The following is a 21,023-nucleotide window of genomic DNA, read 5'->3' on the forward strand; positions in this document are numbered from 1 at the left end:
TACCCGAGTACTTTTCGGGTAGCTTCATTTTTTTCCGACTGGTTCTACTACGGTACGAGTAGTTCTACTACGTTACGATTAGTTACAACTGGTGTAAGGCGTGGGCTATATTCCACCCTTATCATGTAAGATGTATGCCATATGCACAGTCCCATAGGCCTGAGTATGGCAAAGAGCATTCATCGATACCACATACTACAGATTAACCCGAGTAATTACTACTGTAAAACTAGTGTTAAAAGTTTTTACTCCAAGCATTGCATTATTAGGCGTACAATGCTAAAAAAAGGAAATATATATTAAGAAATAATAAATAAAAAGTTGCACGCATCGAGCTATACATTTGCTTCATCAGCACAATCACAAAATAACTAACCACATGGGCTTATTTGCGCTTGTTTTTGCTGCCGACGAGCAAGACTACGTAGAAGAGGGCCCTGAAGAAGAACCCCCACGCCACGGTGACGAGCAGGCACTTCCACTTGCCTATGTCCGTGACGGCCTGCTGCGCCAGCACGTCGGCGCCGGTGGTGACACAGGTGTTGGCCGTCATGTTCGACCCCAGCGTCCTGCTGATGGCGTCCAGCACCTTGAGCTTCACGGCCTCGGATAAGTGCCCCACGGGGGTCCCATCGAACATCTCGATGCCGCGGGAGAAGCAGCGCGACGCGTCGCTGAACTCGTTCTGGAGCACCGCCTGGTACGGGTACTTGACCAGCGACAGGTAGTGGAACCAGATCCAGTAGTCCGGGATGCGGTCGCGGTTGATGAAGAAACCTGAGAAGAGAAGAAAGTAGGCGAGGATGGCAACCACGACCGTGTACCCCAGCATGACGTGCGGCACCACGGCGGAGAGGAACGTGACGAAGCCGCTGCCCGCCCAGAAGGAGGCCAGGATGATCAGGACGAAGAAGAGGAACGACGAGGCGCCGCCGGAGAGCCCCACCGCCCAGAAGGTGATGAGCGCGAAGGCGAAGGAGAGGAGCACGAGCGGCGGGAAGGCGACGACGGCGTTGGCGAGCACGTAGGAGATGCGGCGGTAGGCGTTGTGCGCGGTCTCGCGGAGGTAGATGTGGCGCTCCTGCACGAACACCGGCAGCGCGTCGGCGCACACGTAGAACATGGTCGACATGCCCATGGCGAAGAAGCCCAGCCGCTCCTGCACGCCCTTAGGCGTGTCGTCCAGGCGCCAGAAGATGGTGGCCAGGATGAAGCCAGTGACCATGATCGTTCCCAGCCGCATGGCGAAGAGCTCCGGCATGCGTCCCGTGTTGGTGAAGGACCGCTTGATCAGCACCCACACCTCCGTCCACGGCGGGTTCGCGAACGTCGGCACCGACCCGCTCACCGCGCTCCCAGATCCTCTCCCGGCGACCAGCTTCCCCCGGGACACGCTCTCGGCGATGGCGAGCTCCAGGGGCATCGTGCTCATGAGCTTGCTTTCCTTTTCCACTGCTGACGTGTTCTGCCACTTGGTGTTGAAGTCGGCGAGCGCGGCGGCGCCGTCGGGCTGGCGCTCGAACTCGCGGATGGTGTCGAGCGCGAACTCGGCGGGGTTCTCGTTGTCCGGGATGGGCGCGCCGAACTCGGCGAAGAAGGGCTTGAGGCCGGCGGGCGTGCCGGCGTAGACGGTGCGTCCGCGCGAGAGCAGGAGCAGGCGGTCGAGGATGCCGAGGATGCGCGCGCTGGGCTGGTGGATGGTCATGATCACCACGCTGCCGCTCTGCGCGATGCGGCGGAGCACCTGTACCACCATGAAGGCGCTGGCCGAGTCAAGCCCGGAGGTGGGCTCGTCCAGGAACAGCAGGATCGGGTCGTGGATGATGTCCGTCCCGATCGACACGCGCCGGCGCTCTCCGCCGGACACCCCGCGGTGGCCCTCGTCGCCGATGATGGTGTCCGCGGCCCGGGACAGGCCGAGCTGGTCGATGAGCGCGTCAACGCGCGCGCGCTTCCTGTCCTGGGGCAGCTCGCGCGGGAGGCGGAACTCGGCGGCGAACAGCAGCGTCTCGCGGACCGTCAGCATCGGGTACAGCAGGTCGTCCTGCATGACGTAGGCGGAGATGGCGCGGAGGCGGCGGCCGTGGAGCGGCTCCCCGTTGAGCGTGACGGTCCCCCGGAGGCTCTCCCGCGCGATCCGCCCCGCCAGCGCGTCCACGAGCGTGGACTTGCCGGAGCCGCTGGCGCCCATGACGGCGAACAGCTCCCCCTCCCGCGCCTCCCCGGAGATGCCGTCGAGCAGCGTCTTGGTGTTCCCGGCCGGCGGCGTGTCCGCGGACGCGAGGCGGTTGCTGGGCCTCGACGGGAGGCAACCTGCTAGCCCGCCGCCCTTCTTGACGCTGTACGACAGGTCGGCGAAGTTGAGCACGTACGGGACCGGCGGGAGCGCCGGCCGCATGGCCTGGTCGCCGCCGCCGCTGTCGCCGCCTGCCTCGTCGATGTCGACCACGGCGTGGCCGGAGGTGGCCATCGTGTGTGGGTGTGTGAAGTCGCGTCAGCCGCCGCACGGTCTTGGCGCTGGCGTGCCGATGCGGAGAGCACGGATCGGCGGGCAAGTGGTTTGGGTTGGGAGAGGCCGTGGCGTGGGCGCGCTCGCTTTATAGCAGGAGGGGCGGTGAGAGGGCGAGCCCGACTTTGGGCTCCGGGGGCCGGCTCCATTTCGTACTTGACGTAGCAGTCGGAGTGGGAGACCGGCGACCGGCCGTCCACGCCGTTTCCCTCCTCTTCCCCTTCTCGGCTCTTTCTTTTTCGATCACGATTCGTCTCGGCCAGGTTCCGTTTCCCAGAGAGGAATCGTCCGGGTATTTCTTGGCGTCGTGGAATTGCATCCTCGTACGCACTCTGGCCAAAAATTTGTGTGGTGTATGCAAGTCTGCTCGTGTTCTTGTTCGTGTTTGTCTTGCAATTCGTCTTGTATTTTACACGGGCTCGCTGCACTTTGTGCCCAGGGAGAGCATCACAACGGCCCATGTGAGTATGTGACAACGGCATGTGATCCAAGTTATCGGCCTCTCCTTTCCTCGTTTAGGGTTCGTTTGACACGGCTTCGGCTTTCCCTGTTTTCCACTGTAATGACACCGTAGCTAGGAGCTGGTTTGGGACTCAAGTAGAAAAAAACACTGAGCAAGTAAAACCACTTTTTTCCCTTGACCGGGAGCCGGTAACACCACCTTTTTCTTTTTCTTAATTGGATCTAGCTTCTCTTGCTGATGTAAGATTTGTCAGTCGGTTTTTCAAATAAAACGTACTAAAATGTAAAACCTCTCCTACTCCTCTGGCTTTCGCTGCGGTAGTAGCACATGAAACCGGTCGTTGGTGTACCCGTTGCCGCGAGTCCACCGGGTCATGTGACCAGAGCTGCATCATCCAGGACGATCACGGCCTCAACGCTCAACCGCTCGTAACTGCAAAGCGTACCCGTACCTAGCAAGGACAAGACTCGGCCAACGATTGCAGTCGACAGCAGTCGCGCAACAACTCCTCCCGTGCACTTAACTCAGAGTCAGTTAACTAGGAGTCGTAGGACAGGCTTGGCTTAGCGGTTCAGTTCCCCAAACCTGGAGGTTCATGCTTGAGACTGAAACGACTCTTGGCAGCTTGTCAGTCAGCATATCAACGGTGAACGCAACATGCGATCACTCACTTATTCAGATTGTGCATGCTAATAAAGTGTTCAATTATCTCCGATACACATAAACTACAGCCGGTGGGCAACAAATCCTTACACAAGAGAGAAAGTCCTCCTTTTCTTATAAAAAAAGTCCTCCTTTCAAAAAGGAGCAAAATATAATTATCATGTCTTTAAAACTCATAATATAGCTGCTATCACAAAGTCCGCTCATTATGTAACGAAGCACCACAAACTAGGATGGGCGGTTTTCAGGGGGACTTGCTTCCTATGGGTGAAGCCTGGTGGTCATCATCATCATTGTTGTTACCATTGCCCTTGGGACTTGGACTGCGGTCACCCATAGGGCTTGGGCTAGGGTCATCCCTAGGACTTGGGCTCCGCCCATTGGCCACAGGGCTGCGGTTGCCATCAGATGGGCTCCGGCTCCTGCTCCTGCTCCTGCTGTTCTCCTTCTCCATTCCTCCAGGGCTATCACCACGGTCTGAGCCATTGCGCTCACCATTGTCCCTTAGCGGTGGGCTCACCTGACTCCGGGGACTGGGACTCCTTGGGCTCCTGCTAACATCAGGTGTAGGGCTGCGCTCCTTTGCAGGTGGGGAGGCAGATCGCATGGGACTCCTGCTGTAGCTAAGGCTCCTTGATCTCCTCTCACCACGGTCATGGCGACCTCCCCTAGGAGATCCAGATAGGGATCTTGAGCAGCTGAGGATAATAGAAAAGGAATGTTAAACAAGCCGTGTGACAAAAAAGAAGAATACCAGAAAGACAACAATCAATCAACCAATAAAAACAAACAGCTAAAAAAACATGCACACGGCTTTCTAGTCATACCTATAGCTCCGGCTCCGGCTTCGGCTTCTGCTGTAGCTCCGACTGCGGCCCCGTCCACGGCGTGGAGATGGGGACCGTGAGTAACTTCTCTCACGCCTGAAATATGCATATTCATCAAGAGCGTTTCAAGTAAAAGCATGAAGGATGAGGATAAGGTTTAGCAATTCAATACAAGATACATTAGGCTGGAGCAGAAGAATGTTAGCAACCTGATACTCCTAGGGCTGTTCTGGCAATTTCTTTCTATATGGCCCCTTTCTCCACATCGGTAGCATTTATTTTTCCAGTCACCAGCCTTACAGTCTCTTGCCCAGTGACCATCGATTCCACAGTTGAAACAACGACCTGTTCCTGGGGGAGGGCCTCTTCCCATGTATTCACGTGAGCCACCTGGTCCACGTGGAACCTGCAAGCACAAGTTGTTTGCAAGATCGTAACCAAATTCAAAATCAAAATACACATTTTAATTCTAGTTGCATAAAAATGGCAGATAAAAATCATAAACACTAAATTCAGAAAGCATGTAACTGAAGGGGCAACTTACCCCTTTAGCAAACTCAACAATAATGCGGCTCCCATCAACATCCCTGCCATCTAGGTTGTATCGTGCATCATCAGCATCACGAGGATCACTGAACTCCTGTTTGACAATTTAGCAAGAGAGAGCAAAACAGAAAGATGCCATGTATTGTAAATAAATAAATATATATATTTCCCAAGAAACAAGAAGTATGTTAACATTATATAAATTGTTCCAGAATTGAACTGAGGGAGGTAAAATTCACATACAATGAATGCATAGTCGCGCTTCAACTCCACTTCTCGTATTCTGCGCAAAGGGTTGCCACAAACAGTAAGCCGTCATGAGTCAAGTACTCAAATGCATCACCAACTTGGAACTTCCACTAAAACAGTCAACAACATCACACCAAGGGCGCCCTTCACCATGGTCACCAAGTCCACCAAGGGCACCCTTCCACCACAGACCTCCCGGTAAAAACCGAAAAACCTTCAACAAGATCATTCAAGTCAAACACACAATTCCTTGGGTGTCAATCTTTGACGTTATGCTTAATGAAGTAACAGAAACTACCTAAGACAACATGGTTTGGAAAGACCCACCCACAAGTAACCTGAAGAGACTCGGTAGTATCACTGAACCCGACACCTGTTAAAACTGCCTATGAAAAGGTTTGGAAAGATCCCCAAAAGCTTACTAATCTATTCTATGTACCAGACGACTAGCACATCCACCAGTTCACGGCAATCACTGTTTAGCGAATCACAGACGAGTGTATTCCATAAAAATTAACAAGTAGCTCGAACGGATTCAAAAGTATCTGTTAACCTGGTGTTAACCATAAAATTGTAATGGATTACAGGTTAACATGTTCTGCAGAAATTAGTATACTGAATCAACAGCCCATAAAACTGGAGTTGACAGTCATCACAATATTAACATAATCTTCTATAAGGGTACCAAATTGCAAAATTATTTTACTTCTGAACACTCTTGGAGAACTCCTAATTAACATAGTGTTCTTACCTTCCATATCTGCTGAACAGATATTCTAGGTCGCGGGAGCGAGTACGGGAGGCCAATCTGCCAACATACAAGCGCGTGCCTCCATAGCGATCATCATAGCGAGGCATATCTGCTAACCACAAGAAACTCCATCAGATGTTTCGTCAAAAACTTATTGCATAAAGCGATAACACACAACTACACTGAACATAGACAACATTAACGCTACGGGCGGTAGTACAGACTACAGACAACTCCATCAGAACCCTCTGAATACTAGGCACTAGACTAGTCGATTGCCACTGTCCCCTTGTACAATTTGATGGCAGTGCATACATCGCAGCAGTTGTAGCACCTCACATCTCAAGAGGACTGATAATGAAGCGGGCGCAGCGGTAGTTAAAAGTTGGAGCTCGCTAAACCAAAATGGTTTCGTCTTGCTCATTAATCATGAGAATCACCGTACAGAAGCTACTTTGTGAACAGTAGCTTGCGCTAGGAGATCAGGGTTCTCAATTTTGTCATCCCTGTACTAGCCTTGTGATTTAGTTGCAAGGCGCTGTTGTAACAGATTCCCCACAGCGTTATCCGACCAAAGCAGCCAAATCCCCCGACAAAACACTGGGCAACTCTTGAGGACTAAATCGGGCTCAAAAAATTCTCAGATCCCCGCATCAAACTGAACGCAGGGCACGCGGGGTTGAGCCCCAACCTTGAATTGCTCGTGGAAAATAAACCCTGATGGGTCCGCGATCGCCACCACGCAGCGCAGCAAACCCAACAATTAACATGATGCCCCTCGCGGAACGATGCGCGCGCTCACGGATATAAGAACACGAGGAAAGGAAGCTGCGGAAGGATGGATACCTGGATCTGGACGGAGCCGGCGGCGACGGCGAGAGGGGTCGTGGAAGGGAACGGATGTGGTGGCGTACTGGCGTTGGTGCGTCTCGGACCGGACGGTGGGAAGGATCTGGAGCCTTGCCTTGGAGAGAAGCCGGGGGGCGGTGGATGATGGTCCACGGGCGGAGCGGGCCGGGAAAGCTTTGCGACCTGCGAGAATCGGTTCCCTTCCGAACGGGTTCCGTCTGACTTACAGGTGGGCCATGCGGTCCGAGTAGGACACGATGTTTCCTCCGAAAACGTTCACCGCGGCCCAATTTGGGCCGCCAAGCCCACCAAATCCCTTTTTACCTCTTTTGGGGTTTGGCCGTTTGGGCAGCGGCCGACGGCAGGCGTTTTTTTAGGCTGATTTGAGGATCTCTGCTCCAATTTTCAATGTTAGCACTGTGCGTTGCAATTTTCTTGAGTTTTGTAATGTTGCTTCATCTTCTTTTGCATTTTTTTTCTATTTCCTCCCTTCGCCCGATTGTGGCATTCGGGAGGACCTTGTTGCCACCTTCATCTCTCTTCGTTGCGCATCACTCCCTCGCATGTACTGTGTATTTTTTTTCTCTAGACCTTTAAATTTACATTTGTGCCTTCTTATCTTAGGTGGCTTACACGAGTCTTTTCAGAATGCTTTTATTATTTACTGATCATAAACCGTGAAATGCCTTTTGTACTGCCCGAAGGTTAGTTGGGACTTTCACCTCGGCCTCTCTTAGGTGGCGATCCCCAAAAATTCTATTGTGTATCTATCACACAACCACCACCATCTCATAGTTCCAACTAATAACTAACAACACTAGCGCCACTAATGCAGATTTTCTAGCCGTGTGGTTAATGGATAGTAAAAATGGTCGTATGTAACAATGATGCACATCTTTGCCAGCAATGAGTGGAGGTTTAGTAAGCATCTAAACCTTTAATTTGATCACGTATTGACATCTCTATGCTAAATGTTTCCATCAGCACTATTGAAATACTTATAATAATAAATAGTTATATACATACCTGGCCGTTCAAGAGATTAGAATAATTTTATTCTATAATATTGAAAGAAATATACACACTCTTCAAAGGAAACTCCTCTGAGTGGTTTTCCAAATGTTCTAACGTTCACTGACTTGCTGCTTCGGTCATCATATTTTTTTATTTCTTTGGAGACGGATCGGATTTATTAATATGGTAAAAGTGCTTTTACATCCAGCCTACCTGAAAAAAAATTAAATTGCATAAAAAAGTCCTTGTGAGGTGCTTGTTGTGGCCTCCGCCGTCACCATCTATTTTATGCGTGCTGCCGTTGACTACTCTCTCTGGCTGAAGAGGATTGGGTCCATGGGCCGAAACTGAAAAGGCCTGGCCCAAGTTACGTATCCGGTTCAGCGCTCCCCACCAGTGACCATATCCGTTCCACAACCCCCCCTCTCCTGTCCCACTCTCGCCGCTGCACACCCTCCTTCCCCCTCCGCGCCGCCGCCGGAGGCGCCTCGATCCAGATCCAGGTAACCCTCCGCCGCGGCAACTGCTTCTCTCTTTCTCCTCAGGCGCGCTCCAGTCGGTTGCTTCGTGTTATGCAGGTTCTCTGCTCTGCTGCGACCGCTTGTTCTTTGTGTTTTGCAGATTCTCTGCTCTGCTGCGAGCCCTTGAATCCAAAAGTAAAAGTTTTCCTTTTTTTTTTGCTGCGGATCTGTTTATTTGTGTAACCTTGATTTGCTGCGTGGTGGGGACTAATCGATTCACTTTCTAGGGTTCCCCATGTTGTTTGGGGGATTTGTTAGTTCTCGGTCAGATCTAGTTGTATTTATCGTTTTCATGCAACAAGTTCGTTTTTTTTTTGTTTGCAAAATCTGTGTTTTGCGGGTGGGGCAACTTGCTCTTTGGTTTTGCTGGGTCAAGCTGTTTTCGTCGGATATAAGGTGAAGGATTTATAGCACGGATCTTAGTTTTACTTCCTCTGGAATTAGGAATAGTTGCAGCTTGACATTTGAATAGAAGGTCGTCAAACTGCCAATCCATGGGCTGTTGTTTGCTAGCATCAATCGTAGAGTGGTCAGTTCACTGGTCACAAATCACAAATGGTTTCTCTCTGGTGGGTCTTCTGATTAGAAATGAGTAGCATAGTTAAGTTTGTAGTACAATTCCTAACTGCAGCTTGTGATGCGAGATGCTGCAATTGTTGTGATTTTCCAAGTGCCATCGAGTTGTGTAAATTGAGACCGAGGAGAATTTTCTAGTTAGTATGTGATATTATTTATAGGTTATGATATCGTTGTTTGTACTCAATGTGCTCTCTCTCAAGTCTCAACTACAGCGTTCATACTATCATGTGTACTTTAGCTAGATTTTTTATGAAAGGACTGATTGAAGGTTTTCATGTGTTCAGGAGACATGCCTCGCTATGATGATCGTTATGGGAACACACGCTTGTATGTTGGCAGACTCTCCTCCCGCACTCGTTCCCGCGACCTGGAATATCTTTTCAGCAAATATGGAAGGTAAGAAACATATTCACAAAGAGTTCTTGTGAAGTGCAGAGTGCGTTACTTGTTATTATGAGGGTAAAACACCATTCCTGTCCTAGAACTTAACATGAGCAATTGATGCTGACACGTTGTAATAAGTTAGCTTGGTTAAATATTTTGGTATACACCAGGCTATCATCTCTTAGACTGTAACTCTATAATCCTCCTGACATGAGGATGCAGGTCGTCTGGTGTCTAGAACTTAGACTACGCTAATAAATGAGGGGTCCTTCCTATCCTTGTTCATATAGATGATGAGGATTCATTGATACTAGGAGCATTCTCAGCGTTTTGTGGATGAGGCTATACAAGCCACTTTTTTGTTTGCTATTCTCTGTTATTTCAGCAAGCACAGAGTAGATGTTTGACCTCCTGGCCTTGTGTGTTTGACTTGAATGATCTTGTTGAAGGTTTTTCGGTTTTTTACACAACCTGGGAGGTCTGTGGTGGAAGGGTGCCCTTGGTGGAATTGGTGGCCATTGTTCCAATATTTGTGGAGGACTTTGGTGAAGGGCGCCCTTGGTGTAATCTTATTGACTGTTGTAGTGGACGTTGCAACTTGATGATGCATTTGAGTACTTGACTCATGACGGCTTATTGTTTGTGGCAACCATTTGCGCAGAATACGAGAAGTGGAGTTGAAGCGCGACTATGCATTTATTGTACGTGAATTTTACTGCCCCATTTTGATTCTGAATAATTCACATTTTCTTATTGTTGGTTCACACATGCTATGGGGATTGTTAAATAAAATACTTTTCACATGTGTCAACTCTTTTTTTTTTGTTGCCTCTTCTCTTTGCTAAACAGGAATTCAGTGATCCTCGTGATGCTGATGATGCACAATACAACCTAGATGGCAGGGAAGTTGATGGGAGCCGCATTATTGTTGAGTTTGCTAAAGGGGTAAGTTGCTGTCTAGTTATCCAATTTCTGAATGATTACAATAATTGATTTTTTTAAGCTTCTGATTTAATGAGCATGTGCTTTGATCTTGAACTCATGGTCTATCGAACATGTGTGACTGCAGGTTCCTCGTGGTTCTGGTGGCTCACGTGAGTACATGGGAAGAGGGCCTCCACCAGGAACAGGTCGTTGTTTTAACTGTGGAATTGATGGTCACTGGGCAAGGGACTGCAAGGCTGGTGACTGGAAGAACAAATGCTACCGTTGTGGAGAAAGGGGCCACATAGAAAGAAATTGCCAGAACAGTCCAAGGAACCTCAGGTGTTTATTGATAACATTCTTCAGCTTCATTCTACTGCTATCATGCACTTCAATTGCTGCTTGTTATTGTATGTTTTTACTCACAGTCTGCTTGCTAAACATGTTTCAGGCGTGAGAGAAGCTATTCACGGTCACCATCTCCACGCCGTGGACGGGGGCGCAGCCGGAGCTACAGCAGAAGCCGGAGCTATAGGTATGCTGACGAAACCCCAATGAATTATTTTTCTGAGCTATTCATGTTATTGTTTATCTTGTATATCTGTTTTTGCCATCCATCCTTTTCTAACGGGTCCTTGTATTACATCCAGCCGTTCTAGATCCGCATCTGGATCTCCCAGGGGTGGACGCCGAGACCGTGATGAGAGGAGATCAAGGAGTCTTAGCTACAGCAGGAGCCCCAGGCGTTCTGCCTCACCAAGTGCAAAGGAAAAGGAGCGCAGCCCCACACCTAATGGCAGTAGGAGCCCAAGGAGTCCCAGCCCAAGGGATCAGGTGAGCCCGCCACCAAAGGACAATGGTGAACGCAATGGCTCAGACCGTGGTGACAGCCCTGTGAGGAGGGAGAACAGCAGGAGCCGCAGCCCATCTGATGGCTACCGAAGCCCTGCAGCCAATGGGCGCAGCCCGAGCCCTAGAGATGACCGGAGCCCTAGTCCCAAAGGCAACGCTGGTGATGATGATGGCCGTGGTTCACCAAGAGGAAGCCAGTCCCCCTGAAAACCTTTCATCCCAGTTTGAGATGCAATGTGCCGATCTGGTTGTAGCCGTTATATTTCAGTTTTAAGACAGAATGAACTGTATTTGCTCATTTTCTGGACGAATTCTGCTTTTGTGAGCTAGAAACTTATGCAAGGATCTGTTGCCCGTGGGCTATCCCTGGTTTGTAACGTTGATATTTGAACTTCTTAGACTGCTTAATTTGTATTTTCGCCAGATAAATTATCCTCTTGGCAGCCTTTATATTGCAGTTGCAGTGAAGAGAGCTTGCCGTTCATGCACGGGTCCATTTGGCAGCTCCACTGCACATGATCCTCTGCTGTGACATGATGCACGCTCGGCTGCGATCCTCACCACACATTATCGCTGCGCTTTTCTGGATTGAATAACTTGTCTTTGATCATTTAGCAGGCACGCTACATATGCAAGCTTCAACGCATTATATTTTGAGCAAACTGCACTCACCATACAACAACTTGTATGGTTGTATCACTTTGGTCTAATAAGTTGCAAAACATGCAAATTGATACATGAACTTGTGAAATACGTGCATGTACGATCACATATTAGTTGCCGAGCGTATTATGTGGTGGCAGGATATGACAACTATAGCTTATTTTATGGTTGTAATGGGCTAAACACGTTTTGTGAATATATTTCATGAATAGTTCCATGTTTAGTGTGTAATTGTAATGAACCACACATGAACCTATAATTATGTCAGTAGCGTTTTGTCGCTACTACTTTTGACTAACTATTCCAGATTGTTTTGGATCTTTATTCACTTTTAGATTATTATTATTTTGGACCAAGTATTCCGCCTCAATCCTGAATTTTAGTATTCTTACTTGTTGACCGTAGCTAACAAATGGAAAAACCGTATGTATGTTGTTTAACATTTGGTTGTACACAATATTTAAATAGTGTCCAAATTTAAGTTTCGTATATAATTTATCACGGCCCTACCAACACACATTATATCTTATTGATTCTTACTTACCCTCAGTTGTTGTTCTCTTGCAGCTCAGATTGTTTATTCAGGTTCATGTCTAGTCCATTATAATCACACAATAAAATATGATTATCTTTTAGATATATTCACAAGACATGTTTGGTCCATTACAATCACACCATAAGCAATACTCCACGTGGCCTTCACCATGGTAAAATACGATCGGTGCTGTACATGTGACGTTGTACATGCGCATATTTGATAACTTTACGTATATTTGCAACTTGTTGGACTAAAGTGATACGGCGATGCAAGTTTTTTTTATGGTGGATGCAATTTACTGTTATATTTTTCTTTCCGGAACCTCTCTAAACGCAGCCACTAGCTTCCGCCTAAATTGCCGGCTCCTAATTTAATGCTTAATTAACGAGTCCATTGTGCTTCAAATGTGGCCTCTTGCATCTAGAGTTCAATGCGTAATGAAAAAGCTACAGATCGGCTCTTGCGCTGGCACAATCATACCATGAACGGTTGGGAATAAATGCGTTCTTCGACATGATCTCTCCTAGCTGGAGCCTGGAGGGGCAGGGACCAGCCCAGGTACAAGTCGGTCTCCTACTCCGACTCGGAACTCCAGCAGGTACGCACCGGACCCGACTCCCGAGTCAGAGCCCGAGTCGGGCTCGCACTGCCCACGCCCCTCTATAACCAGTAAATATAAACGAGCCCACGCCACGCTGTTCACACAACCAAACATCCAAACCATCAAACACCCAAACCATCCAAGGCAGCCAAGCATGCCCCCCCTCGCTGTGCTCCTGCAGCAACGGTCGTGCCCTCGTGACGCAACGGATACAGGCATGGCGGCCTCCGGCCACGCGGTGGTCGACATCGACGCCGCCGCCGACGAGGCGGCGAAGACGCCGCTCGCGCCTGTCCCCTACGTGCTCAGCTTCGCCGACCTCTCGTACAGCGTCAAGAAGGGCGGCGGGCTCGCGGGCTGCTGCCTGGCGCCCCGCGCCAGCAGCCGTCTGGTGGCGTCCGCGGACGCGCCCCCGCCGTCGGGGTCGTCCAGGCGCGCCAAGACGCTGCTCGACGGCGTCTCCGGCGAGGCGTGCGCGGGCGAGCTGCTCGCCGTCATGGGCGCCAGCGGCTCCGGCAAGTCCACGCTGCTGGACGCGCTGGCGGGGCGGATCGCGCGCGAGAGCCTCCGCGGGAGCGTCACGCTCAACGGGGAGCCGCTCCACGGCCGCCGGCTCCGCGCCATCTCCGCCCACGTCATGCAGGACGACCTGCTGTACCCGATGCTGACGGTCCGCGAGACGCTGCGCTTCGCCGCCGAGTTCCGCCTCCCGCGCGCGCTGTCGCAGGAGAAGAAGCGCGCGCGCGTGGACGCGCTCATCGACCAGCTCGGCCTGTCCCGGGCCGCGGACACCATCATCGGCGACGAGGGCCACCGCGGGGTGTCCGGCGGAGAGCGCCGGCGCGTGTCGATCGGGACGGACATCATACACGACCCGATCCTGCTGTTCCTGGACGAGCCCACCTCCGGGCTTGACTCGGCCAGCGCCTTCATGGTGGTGCAGGTGCTCCGCCGCATCGCGCAGAGCGGCAGCGTGGTGATCATGACCATCCACCAGCCCAGCGCGCGCATCCTCGGCATCCTCGACCGCCTGCTCCTGCTCTCGCGCGGACGCACCGTCTACGCCGGCACGCCCGCCGGCCTCAAGCCCTTCTTCGCCGAGTTCGGCGCGCCCATCCCGGACAACGAGAACCCCGCCGAGTTCGCGCTCGACACCATCCGCGAGTTCGAGCGCCAGCCCGACGGCGCCGCCGCGCTCGCCGACTTCAACGCCAACAGGATGAAGGCCTTAGTCAACAAGTGCAACAAACTTATGAGCACGATGCCCCTGGAGCTCGCCATCGCCGAGAGCGTGTCCCGGGGGAAGCTGGTCGCCGGGAGAGGATCTGGGAGCGCGGTGAGCGGGTCGGTGCCGACGTTCGCGAACCCGCCGTGGACGGAGGTGTGGGTGCTGATCAAGCGGTCCTTCACCAACACGGGACGCATGCCGGAGCTCTTCGCCATGCGGCTGGGAACGATCATGATCACTGGCTTCATCCTGGCCACCATCTTCTGGCGCCTGGACGACACGCCTAAGGGCGTGCAGGAGCGGCTGGGCTTCTTCGCCATGGGCATGTCGACCATGTTCTACGTGTGCGCCGACGCGCTGCCGGTGTTCGTGCAGGAGCGCCACATCTACCTCCGCGAGACCGCGCACAACGCCTACCGCCGCATCTCCTACGTGCTCGCCAACGCCGCCGTCGCCTTCCCGCCGCTCGTGCTCCTCTCCTTCGCCTTCGCGCTCATCACCTTCTGGGCGGTGGGGCTCTCCGGCGGCGCCTCGTCGTTCCTCTTCTTCGTCCTGATCATCCTGGCCTCCTTCTGGGCGGGCAGCGGCTTCGTCACGTTCCTCTCCGCCGTGGTGCCGCACGTCATGCTGGGGTACACGGTGGTGGTGGCCATCCTGGCCTACTTCCTCCTCTTCTCCGGCTTCTTCATCACCCGCGACCGCATCCCGGAGTACTGGATCTGGTTCCACTATTTATCCCTCGTGAAGTACCCGTACCAGGCCGTGCTCCAGAACGAGTTTGGCGGCGCGTCGCGCTGCTTCTCGCGCGGCGTCGAGATGTTCGACGGCAGCCCGATCGGGCGCCTGCCGGAGGCCGTCAAGCTGAGGGTGCTGGACGCCATCAGCGCCACGCTGGGCACGAACGTCACTGCCAACACGTGCGTCACCACCGGCGCCGACGTGCTGGCGCAGCAGGCTGTCACGGACATTGGGAGGTGGAAGTGCCTGCTGGTGACAGTGGCGTGGGGGTTCTTGTTCAGGGCTCTCTTCTATGCGGTCTTACTCGTCGGCAGCAAAAATAAGCGCCAATAAGAACATGTATGTGTAGCTCGATGTGTGCTTTAAGAAATACTCCTAATATATATTTCCTTTTTTAAAAAGATGTATGAACTTTTAAATCCTATCACGAACTGGCTGTCGTACTCCACGCCACCACCCAACCCGTCACCGTCGTCCTCGGCTAGCCAGCCCCGACCACGGCGGGCTGCGAAGATGGCGAAGCAGCGCCTACGTCTCTGCGTGGCGCCGCCATGTCACCGATTGGCCGTCGTACAGTCGTACTCCTCGCCCAACCAGTCGCCGTCTTCCTCAGCTAGCCTAGCCAGCCCCGACCATGGCAGCCTGCGAAGATGGCGAAACAGCGCCTACGTTTGTGTGTGGCAGCCAGCATGGCGACGCCCATTCTGCCCCTATTCCTGCCTGTGCGACCTTGCACAGGAGGCCTTCATCCTTGGCAGCGCTGCTCTACTACCATCACCAACGGGAAGCACGGCGCTGAGCTGGACTGAAGGTCACCTCGCCAAGCTGACGATCCCCTAGCATTCCATCCTACTGCTATCTTCTCTGACCACCTGTCTCTATCTCTCTAGTGTGTGGAGATAAAATCATAGGACCATCTTCCTCAGGCTGACTCCAGCGGCGTCTGCTAAACGATCCGGTTCTCTATTAACGGAGGATACTGTAGCACCGTATCACTCCAGCGGTATTCTCCAACGCGTGCTGTAAAATGGAGTCCGTCGCCTGCGTCCCGCACAGACGAAGCCAGTACGGGCGTCCTCCATCGCGCTCGTCCAAATCGCGGCTCCACGCGCGCGGGCTGCAGGGCGGTGCTGCTCGGGGCGGCTCGGGGCGGGGCGGCGCGGGACGGCGGCGCTGCGGGGCGCGGGAGCGGCTCGGGGCGGGGCGGCGCGGGCGGGGCGGAGGAGGGAGGAGGGGCGCGGCGCGGCGGCGGCGGGCGGGCGGGGCGCGGCGGCGGGCGGGGCGCGGCCGGGGCGCGGCGGCGGGGCTGCGGAGCAGGGGCGCGGGCGGGGCGGCGGCGGCGGGCGGGCGGGGCGGCGGCGCTGCGGAGCAGGGTCGCGGGCGGGGCGCGGCGGCGGGCGCGGAGGAGGGGGCGGCGCGGGCGGGGCGCGGCGGCCGGCGCGGAGGAGGGGCGGCGCGGGATGCGGAGGAGGGCCGGCGCGGGATGCGGAGGGCGGAGGGGCGGAGGGTGGCTGGTAGTTGGAAAAAATATTGAAAATTGAGATTGTGGGGTATAGAGGATGAGAATAGAGGATGTTGTTGGAGTTAAATTTGGTATAGAGAATAAAATTGATATGGAGGATGGATATAGAGGATGAGATTTAGGGTATATTGCTGGAGATAGCCTCAAATGGAAAACCTCCCCGTTATGTTCTCACCCTTTTTTTCCTTTCCAAATTTCATCAGTTTTTGTTCTTCTTAAATAGGCTAAGCTGAATTAATATTTTTGCTAATCACATATTCATTAGTTACAACAAAATTAACAATTTACAATCTTTCAGATTCTGGCTACCATTGTTTTGTGTTAATGATTAAGATTTACGAATTACAATTTGAGCATTTATTTATTGTATCAAAGATGATTCAGTCTGACCTGTGACATTGGCATTATATTTACGTGATTTATATCCTACTACTTGGTTTCTCAACAGATAACGTAAATTGTTTGACACAAACAATGGTGGGTTCAGTGCAGGCAACAAGCCTAAGGTTCATTACCAATACGCTCATGCTAATTCTCCCGACATAGGGAAGTTAGCATCATTCTTATAAGGGCGCGGCGAAGCGCGCTGTTCATCCTAGTTTTCTTCATGGTGCTAGAAATTGGCTATTGAGTGCATGTTCAAATGTCACTGCCAGCGGTAGAAGGAAAAAAAATGTATAGCTCGATGTGTGCTACTTTTTAGTTTTAAGAAGTAATATATATTTACATATAAAACTGTGCATACTTAGTCGATATAAAACGCTGACTGAAGTGCGTTCTGTTCTTTTTTTTTAACGAACAGCACACGTGCGTTTCTATTGATATAGCAGAAAAGAATAAAACTATAACCCTAGAAGGCCATAATTAGGAAAAATAAAGAGAAACTAAAGAAAAACAACTAACAATCAGCTGGTCGGATTGGGACATCAACACTGCACCACACAGACAACCCTAAAAGGTTGGATTGGGGCAGCACACCACCGAAACCACTTCACGTCGCCATCGCTCGAGCACGAGCACCAGAAACGCACCACCATCACCAGGCGAAGGCCCTCAGAAACGCACCACGAATCACCAGAGCAAAGGCCCTCGGAGGATAAACTATTGTCACCTTATCCCACGCTGGACTAGCTACTGTCATACAAGATTAGCCGCCGTGATCCGCTGCAAGCTACGTAGCTACCAGGCCATCGAGTTCGCTTGCGCCTCTGCTTCACCCCCCGCATCGCTCCCGCATGGGCGACACGGGCGGGCATCCCGCTGCCGCCGCCACCCCCTCCCTCTTCTCTTCCCTTCGCCGCGCCGCAGCTCGAGCCGATCGCTGGAAGTCCATGCGGCCCACAAGGATGGCGGCGGCGGGGCAGCCCTGTTCCCCTTCGCGTTCAGGCGGGCGCGGCCACTTCGGTCGCCGGAGGGCCACGGCTCGTGGCGTCACCGGCGGGGAAGGCCGGATCCGGTACCGACGAGTGTGGATCTGGTGTCGCCGCGACCGGATCCGCCGGCGGTGGCTGCTCCTAGGCGCGGGGGCGATGGCACGGCGCGGGATCGACGCCCGGCGATGAGTGAGTGGCGGCGGCTTCGACGCGATGGCGGCTTCGGCGTGACCGCGCAGCGAGTGGTGGTTGCGTGTGGAGGTGGTGTGACGGCGCAGAGAGTGGAGGCGGCTTGGCAGCGTGAGAGGCTGCGCGGTGTTTGCGGGCGCTGGCGCAGCAGGGCTGACCGGTGAGGCGGCCTGCCGGCCTCGCGCCAGCGCGGCTGGGCTGGCCATGCGCTCTCGGCGGCGGCAGCCGCCGCGGTAAGGCGGGTGTGGAGCTTGCAGGGAGCAGAGGCCGTGTGCGGGGCGTGGAGGTGGTCACGTGGCAGCAGTGTGGGGTGCATGTGGGGCGTGCGGGTCGCTCGGTGATGCCTGCGTGGCGGCGGCGACAGGCAGTCCGGGAGGCGAGGTTGGTGGTGGTGGTGGCCATGGTTGGCAGTGAGATGGGCTTGTGGCGGCTGCGGACAGGTGGTGCCGGGAGAAATCCTGCTCGGTGGTACGCTGAGCTGACAACGGCGACGCCTTGGTCAATCTTAAAAACACGTAATAAAGCACATCTCTGGCAAAAAATTTTCGATTGCAGTTGATTTAAAGCCATTCATTTTCAGAATAAAATAGTTGATTTAAAGACATTTATTTTCGTATCAATCTCAGTTACTACTGAATAGATAGTGAGCTACTGATTTAATATATTAATACCAAACGAATAGTTATAACGTGAAAGAATCAAAGTTTACAAAAGTTCTCTAGCCAGTCTTGGGTTTGGGAGAAGAATTTTTTGTTTGCACGATGGATAACCAGTGAACATTCTTTCTTGAAGATAGCTTCACAAAAGCTTCACAACTCTGTGTTGGGGGTGCCTTGTTCCTGACAAAAAAAAATAGTTTCTTTGTGATCCAGATGCTCCAACACATTAGCATAATGATTTCCATGAAGAGTGGCACTCCCAGGCTGGTTCTGAAACTTTCTAAGAACTCAAAGGGCGTTGCATTTAGCATTTAGAATTTAGAAGGGCGTTCCTTTCTCTTATCATGTCAGCATTAGTCGTGGTTCTTGAATTGGGGAGATTTCATCGATGCTGATGAGCAGGAAGAAGACTTAAGGCAAACCAAATTTAGATGATAAACGGCACCATTTATATATGCAAGCATCCTGTCCATGTATATGTACTTCGACTACAGGAAGTTGATCAACAACGGTATGATTGGACGTGACCTGGGTGAAGCTCATTACTTGGACACGCCAACCTGGAAAGCCATGCTGCTTCTTCTTCCTGGACTCAGGAGACATACATCTGTGCGGCTGGGCAATGGTGTCATGACTTCTTTCTAGCAAGACCATTGGTTGGGATCAACATATCTTGCAGACCTTATGCCAGCACTCTTCTCAAATGCTCAACGTCCGAATATGTCCGTTAACTTAAATCAGCTGCACAGGCGCAACAGTGGGACTTATGCTTGGCGCCGAGACTCTCCTCGGTGGCGGAAGAACAGCTCCAGTTTCTCTACATGCTCTACAGACTGTCCACCTCAATGAGACCATTGCTGATCGACGTGGTATGAGGACGACCCTTGCGCCTTTCTCCACTGCGAGCTTGTACCGGGCCATGTCGCCGGCAGCGCCTGCCGAAGCTTTTGCGGTTACACTCTGGGACAGCTATGCTACACCCCAAGCCAAGCAATTCCTCTGGCTCGTCCACAGGCAGCGGCTACCCTCCAGAGCTCTCCTCTTTTACCGCAACATTACTGACTCTGCGGAATGTGCTTTCTGTCAACATGAAGAAGACCAAGCTCACATCTTCTTCCTTTGTCCTAAGGCTGCTCTATGCTGGAGTTTTCTGTGTCCCGGGCAGGATTTCTCCGATTCTCAGGTTGGCAGTCTGTGGGGTCATGAGTTTCTGGAAGGCATGGAAGACAAGATCAAAACCACTGTCATTACCTGTGTTCTCTGGAACCTTTGGAAGAGCAGAAATGCATACTCCTTCGAGGGGCAAGACCTGCCACCTGCCGTCACCTTGCGCCGGGTTGTGGCTAATCTTTTCAGTGGTCACACAGAGCGGCCCGGGTATAGGGTTTAGGGTGATCACGGATCGATCATGTTTAATCTGTAATAGGCTAGTTTGGTGTTTCACCCTTCGAAATCCTTATATGCCCCGCACATTTGCATATTAATACATCAGTTCAGGTCGGCAATTTGCCTGCCGTAGTTCCTCTCAAAAAAAAAAACAACGGTATGATGTGACTGAACCTGCATTTCCTGTTGCTTCTGAAAGTTGCATCTTTCAGTACCACTTGGTGATCTTGATTTGCTGCACCCATGAGATTAAAGTATTAAACACAACTTTCAGCCTTGACAACACAGGAAAGAAATCGCAGAATTTTTTAAGGCCAGAGCATGATCACAACACAGGTGGTGCAAGAGATCAGATGGACTTCAATTTGAGAAGTTTGGCCTGCAGAGGCCATGAGTTATCCTAGTTTTTTATGTTATGTTTCCAGCTTTCAGAGTTTGAGTTTGTTAAGTTTGTATGTAGTATTAAATTTATAAGATATTGCATTCTTCTCCTACTTATATGACATAGCAGTGCTCCTACTTTTACCTTTAAAAAAAAACTTTCAGGCTTCACACATTGAATGGCCTTGCATTCCCTCCACCGGTCGACCCCTCGCGTAAGGACTGAAGCTGATATGAAACAGACTATAAGCAGGAACCGAGACTGATATGCACACATGCATGTTGACAGGGTCAGATTAAAGGAGATCAATGGATGGAGTCATGGTAACGATGAAAATGGGAAGGTTTCATCGGACACATACTAGCAGTGAAACCTGATAATCTGAAGCACTGAAGAAAATGCGCCTCGGCATCCTAACGTTGCAGACAATCACGTGCCTCTACCCTCGCGTTCGCAGCCGCGCACGTTCTTGGGGGAAGACGAACCCGATGTGCGAACCATGGCCGCCATGGCGCCCATGCCCAGCCAGTGCTTGCACAAGCGCGCAGCCCGGACACGCGAGCCTCTGGTAGTCTGGTGTCGGGTAGTTGCGGGAGCAGAAGAGTGGAAGTCG

At 52.1% G+C, this 21,023-nt stretch overlaps 4 protein-coding genes across 12 annotated transcripts; 2 read left to right on the forward strand and 2 right to left on the reverse strand.

The window, feature by feature from the left end:
- Positions 1–230: 230 nt before the first annotated feature.
- On the reverse strand, positions 231–2,712 carry LOC112883906 (ABC transporter G family member 16-like). The gene has a single exon (XM_025949175.1). The coding sequence runs from the start codon at positions 2,468–2,470 to the stop codon at positions 386–388; it is 2,085 nt and encodes a 694-aa protein (XP_025804960.1). The 5' UTR covers positions 2,471–2,712; the 3' UTR covers positions 231–385.
- Positions 2,713–3,659: 947 nt separating this feature from the next.
- On the reverse strand, positions 3,660–7,009 carry LOC112887269 (serine/arginine-rich splicing factor RS2Z33-like). 7 transcript variants are annotated; one of them, XM_025953404.1, is made up of 8 exons: positions 6,855–7,009; positions 6,009–6,117; positions 5,385–5,471; positions 5,252–5,291; positions 5,007–5,102; positions 4,672–4,868; positions 4,463–4,558; positions 3,660–4,333 (listed from the first exon to the last, which is right to left on the reverse strand). In XM_025953404.1, the coding sequence occupies exons 2-8, from the start codon at positions 6,113–6,115 to the stop codon at positions 3,880–3,882; spliced, it is 1,077 nt and encodes a 358-aa protein (XP_025809189.1). In that variant the 5' UTR covers positions 6,116–6,117; positions 6,855–7,009; the 3' UTR covers positions 3,660–3,879. The 7 variants fall into 7 exon arrangements, with proteins under 7 accessions (XP_025809189.1, XP_025809190.1, XP_025809188.1 ...); XM_025953405.1 differs by having other exon boundaries at positions 6,009–6,120; positions 6,855–7,008; XM_025953403.1 differs by lacking the exon at positions 6,855–7,009 and adding an exon at positions 6,700–6,817.
- A 1,245-nt stretch (positions 7,010–8,254) lies between these two features.
- LOC112886637 (serine/arginine-rich splicing factor RS2Z33-like) lies at positions 8,255–11,560 on the forward strand. Of its 3 annotated transcripts, none has more exons than XM_025952592.1 (7): positions 8,255–8,374; positions 9,256–9,367; positions 10,017–10,056; positions 10,205–10,300; positions 10,425–10,621; positions 10,731–10,814; positions 10,930–11,560. In XM_025952592.1, the coding sequence occupies exons 2-7, from the start codon at positions 9,261–9,263 to the stop codon at positions 11,336–11,338; spliced, it is 933 nt and encodes a 310-aa protein (XP_025808377.1). In that variant the 5' UTR covers positions 8,255–8,374; positions 9,256–9,260; the 3' UTR covers positions 11,339–11,560. The 3 variants fall into 3 exon arrangements, with proteins under 3 accessions (XP_025808377.1, XP_025808378.1, XP_025808379.1); XM_025952593.1 differs by lacking the exon at positions 8,255–8,374 and adding an exon at positions 8,411–8,449; XM_025952594.1 differs by lacking the exon at positions 8,255–8,374 and adding an exon at positions 8,511–8,527.
- A 1,590-nt stretch (positions 11,561–13,150) lies between these two features.
- LOC112887183 (ABC transporter G family member 16-like) lies at positions 13,151–15,232 on the forward strand. Its single transcript, XM_025953291.1, has one exon. It carries the CDS (start codon positions 13,151–13,153, stop codon positions 15,230–15,232), a length of 2,082 nt encoding a protein of 693 aa, XP_025809076.1.
- Positions 15,233–21,023: the final 5,791 nt, after the last annotated feature.

This window comes from Panicum hallii, chromosome 3 (assembly GCF_002211085.1).
Source record: "Panicum hallii strain FIL2 chromosome 3, PHallii_v3.1, whole genome shotgun sequence".
In the NCBI taxonomy this organism is placed as follows: Eukaryota; Viridiplantae; Streptophyta; class Magnoliopsida; order Poales; family Poaceae; genus Panicum; species Panicum hallii.

What these genes read in the sequence shown, in the direction of transcription:
- LOC112886637 (XM_025952592.1), top strand. Translation starts at nt 9,261, where the DNA reads ATGCCTCGCTATGATGATCGTTATGGGAACACACGCTTGTATGTTGGC. An exon ending in AACAGTCCAAGGAACCTCAG is followed by an intron (nt 10,622 to 10,730) that starts GTGTTTATTGAT and finishes AACATGTTTCAG; the next exon opens with GCGTGAGAGAAGCTATTCAC. An exon ending in AGCAGAAGCCGGAGCTATAG is followed by an intron (nt 10,815 to 10,929) that starts GTATGCTGACGA and finishes TATTACATCCAG; the next exon opens with CCGTTCTAGATCCGCATCTG.
- LOC112887269 (XM_025953403.1), bottom strand. Translation starts at nt 6,778, where the DNA reads ATGTTAATTGTTGGGTTTGCTGCGCTGCGTGGTGGCGATCGCGGACCC. An exon ending in AGCGCGACTATGCATTCATT is followed by an intron (nt 5,103 to 5,251) that starts GTATGTGAATTT and finishes ATTGTCAAACAG; the next exon opens with GAGTTCAGTGATCCTCGTGA. An exon ending in TTGTTGAGTTTGCTAAAGGG is followed by an intron (nt 4,869 to 5,006) that starts GTAAGTTGCCCC and finishes TTGTGCTTGCAG; the next exon opens with GTTCCACGTGGACCAGGTGG.
- LOC112887183 (XM_025953291.1), top strand. Translation starts at nt 13,151, where the DNA reads ATGGCGGCCTCCGGCCACGCGGTGGTCGACATCGACGCCGCCGCCGAC.
- LOC112883906 (XM_025949175.1), bottom strand. Translation starts at nt 2,470, where the DNA reads ATGGCCACCTCCGGCCACGCCGTGGTCGACATCGACGAGGCAGGCGGC.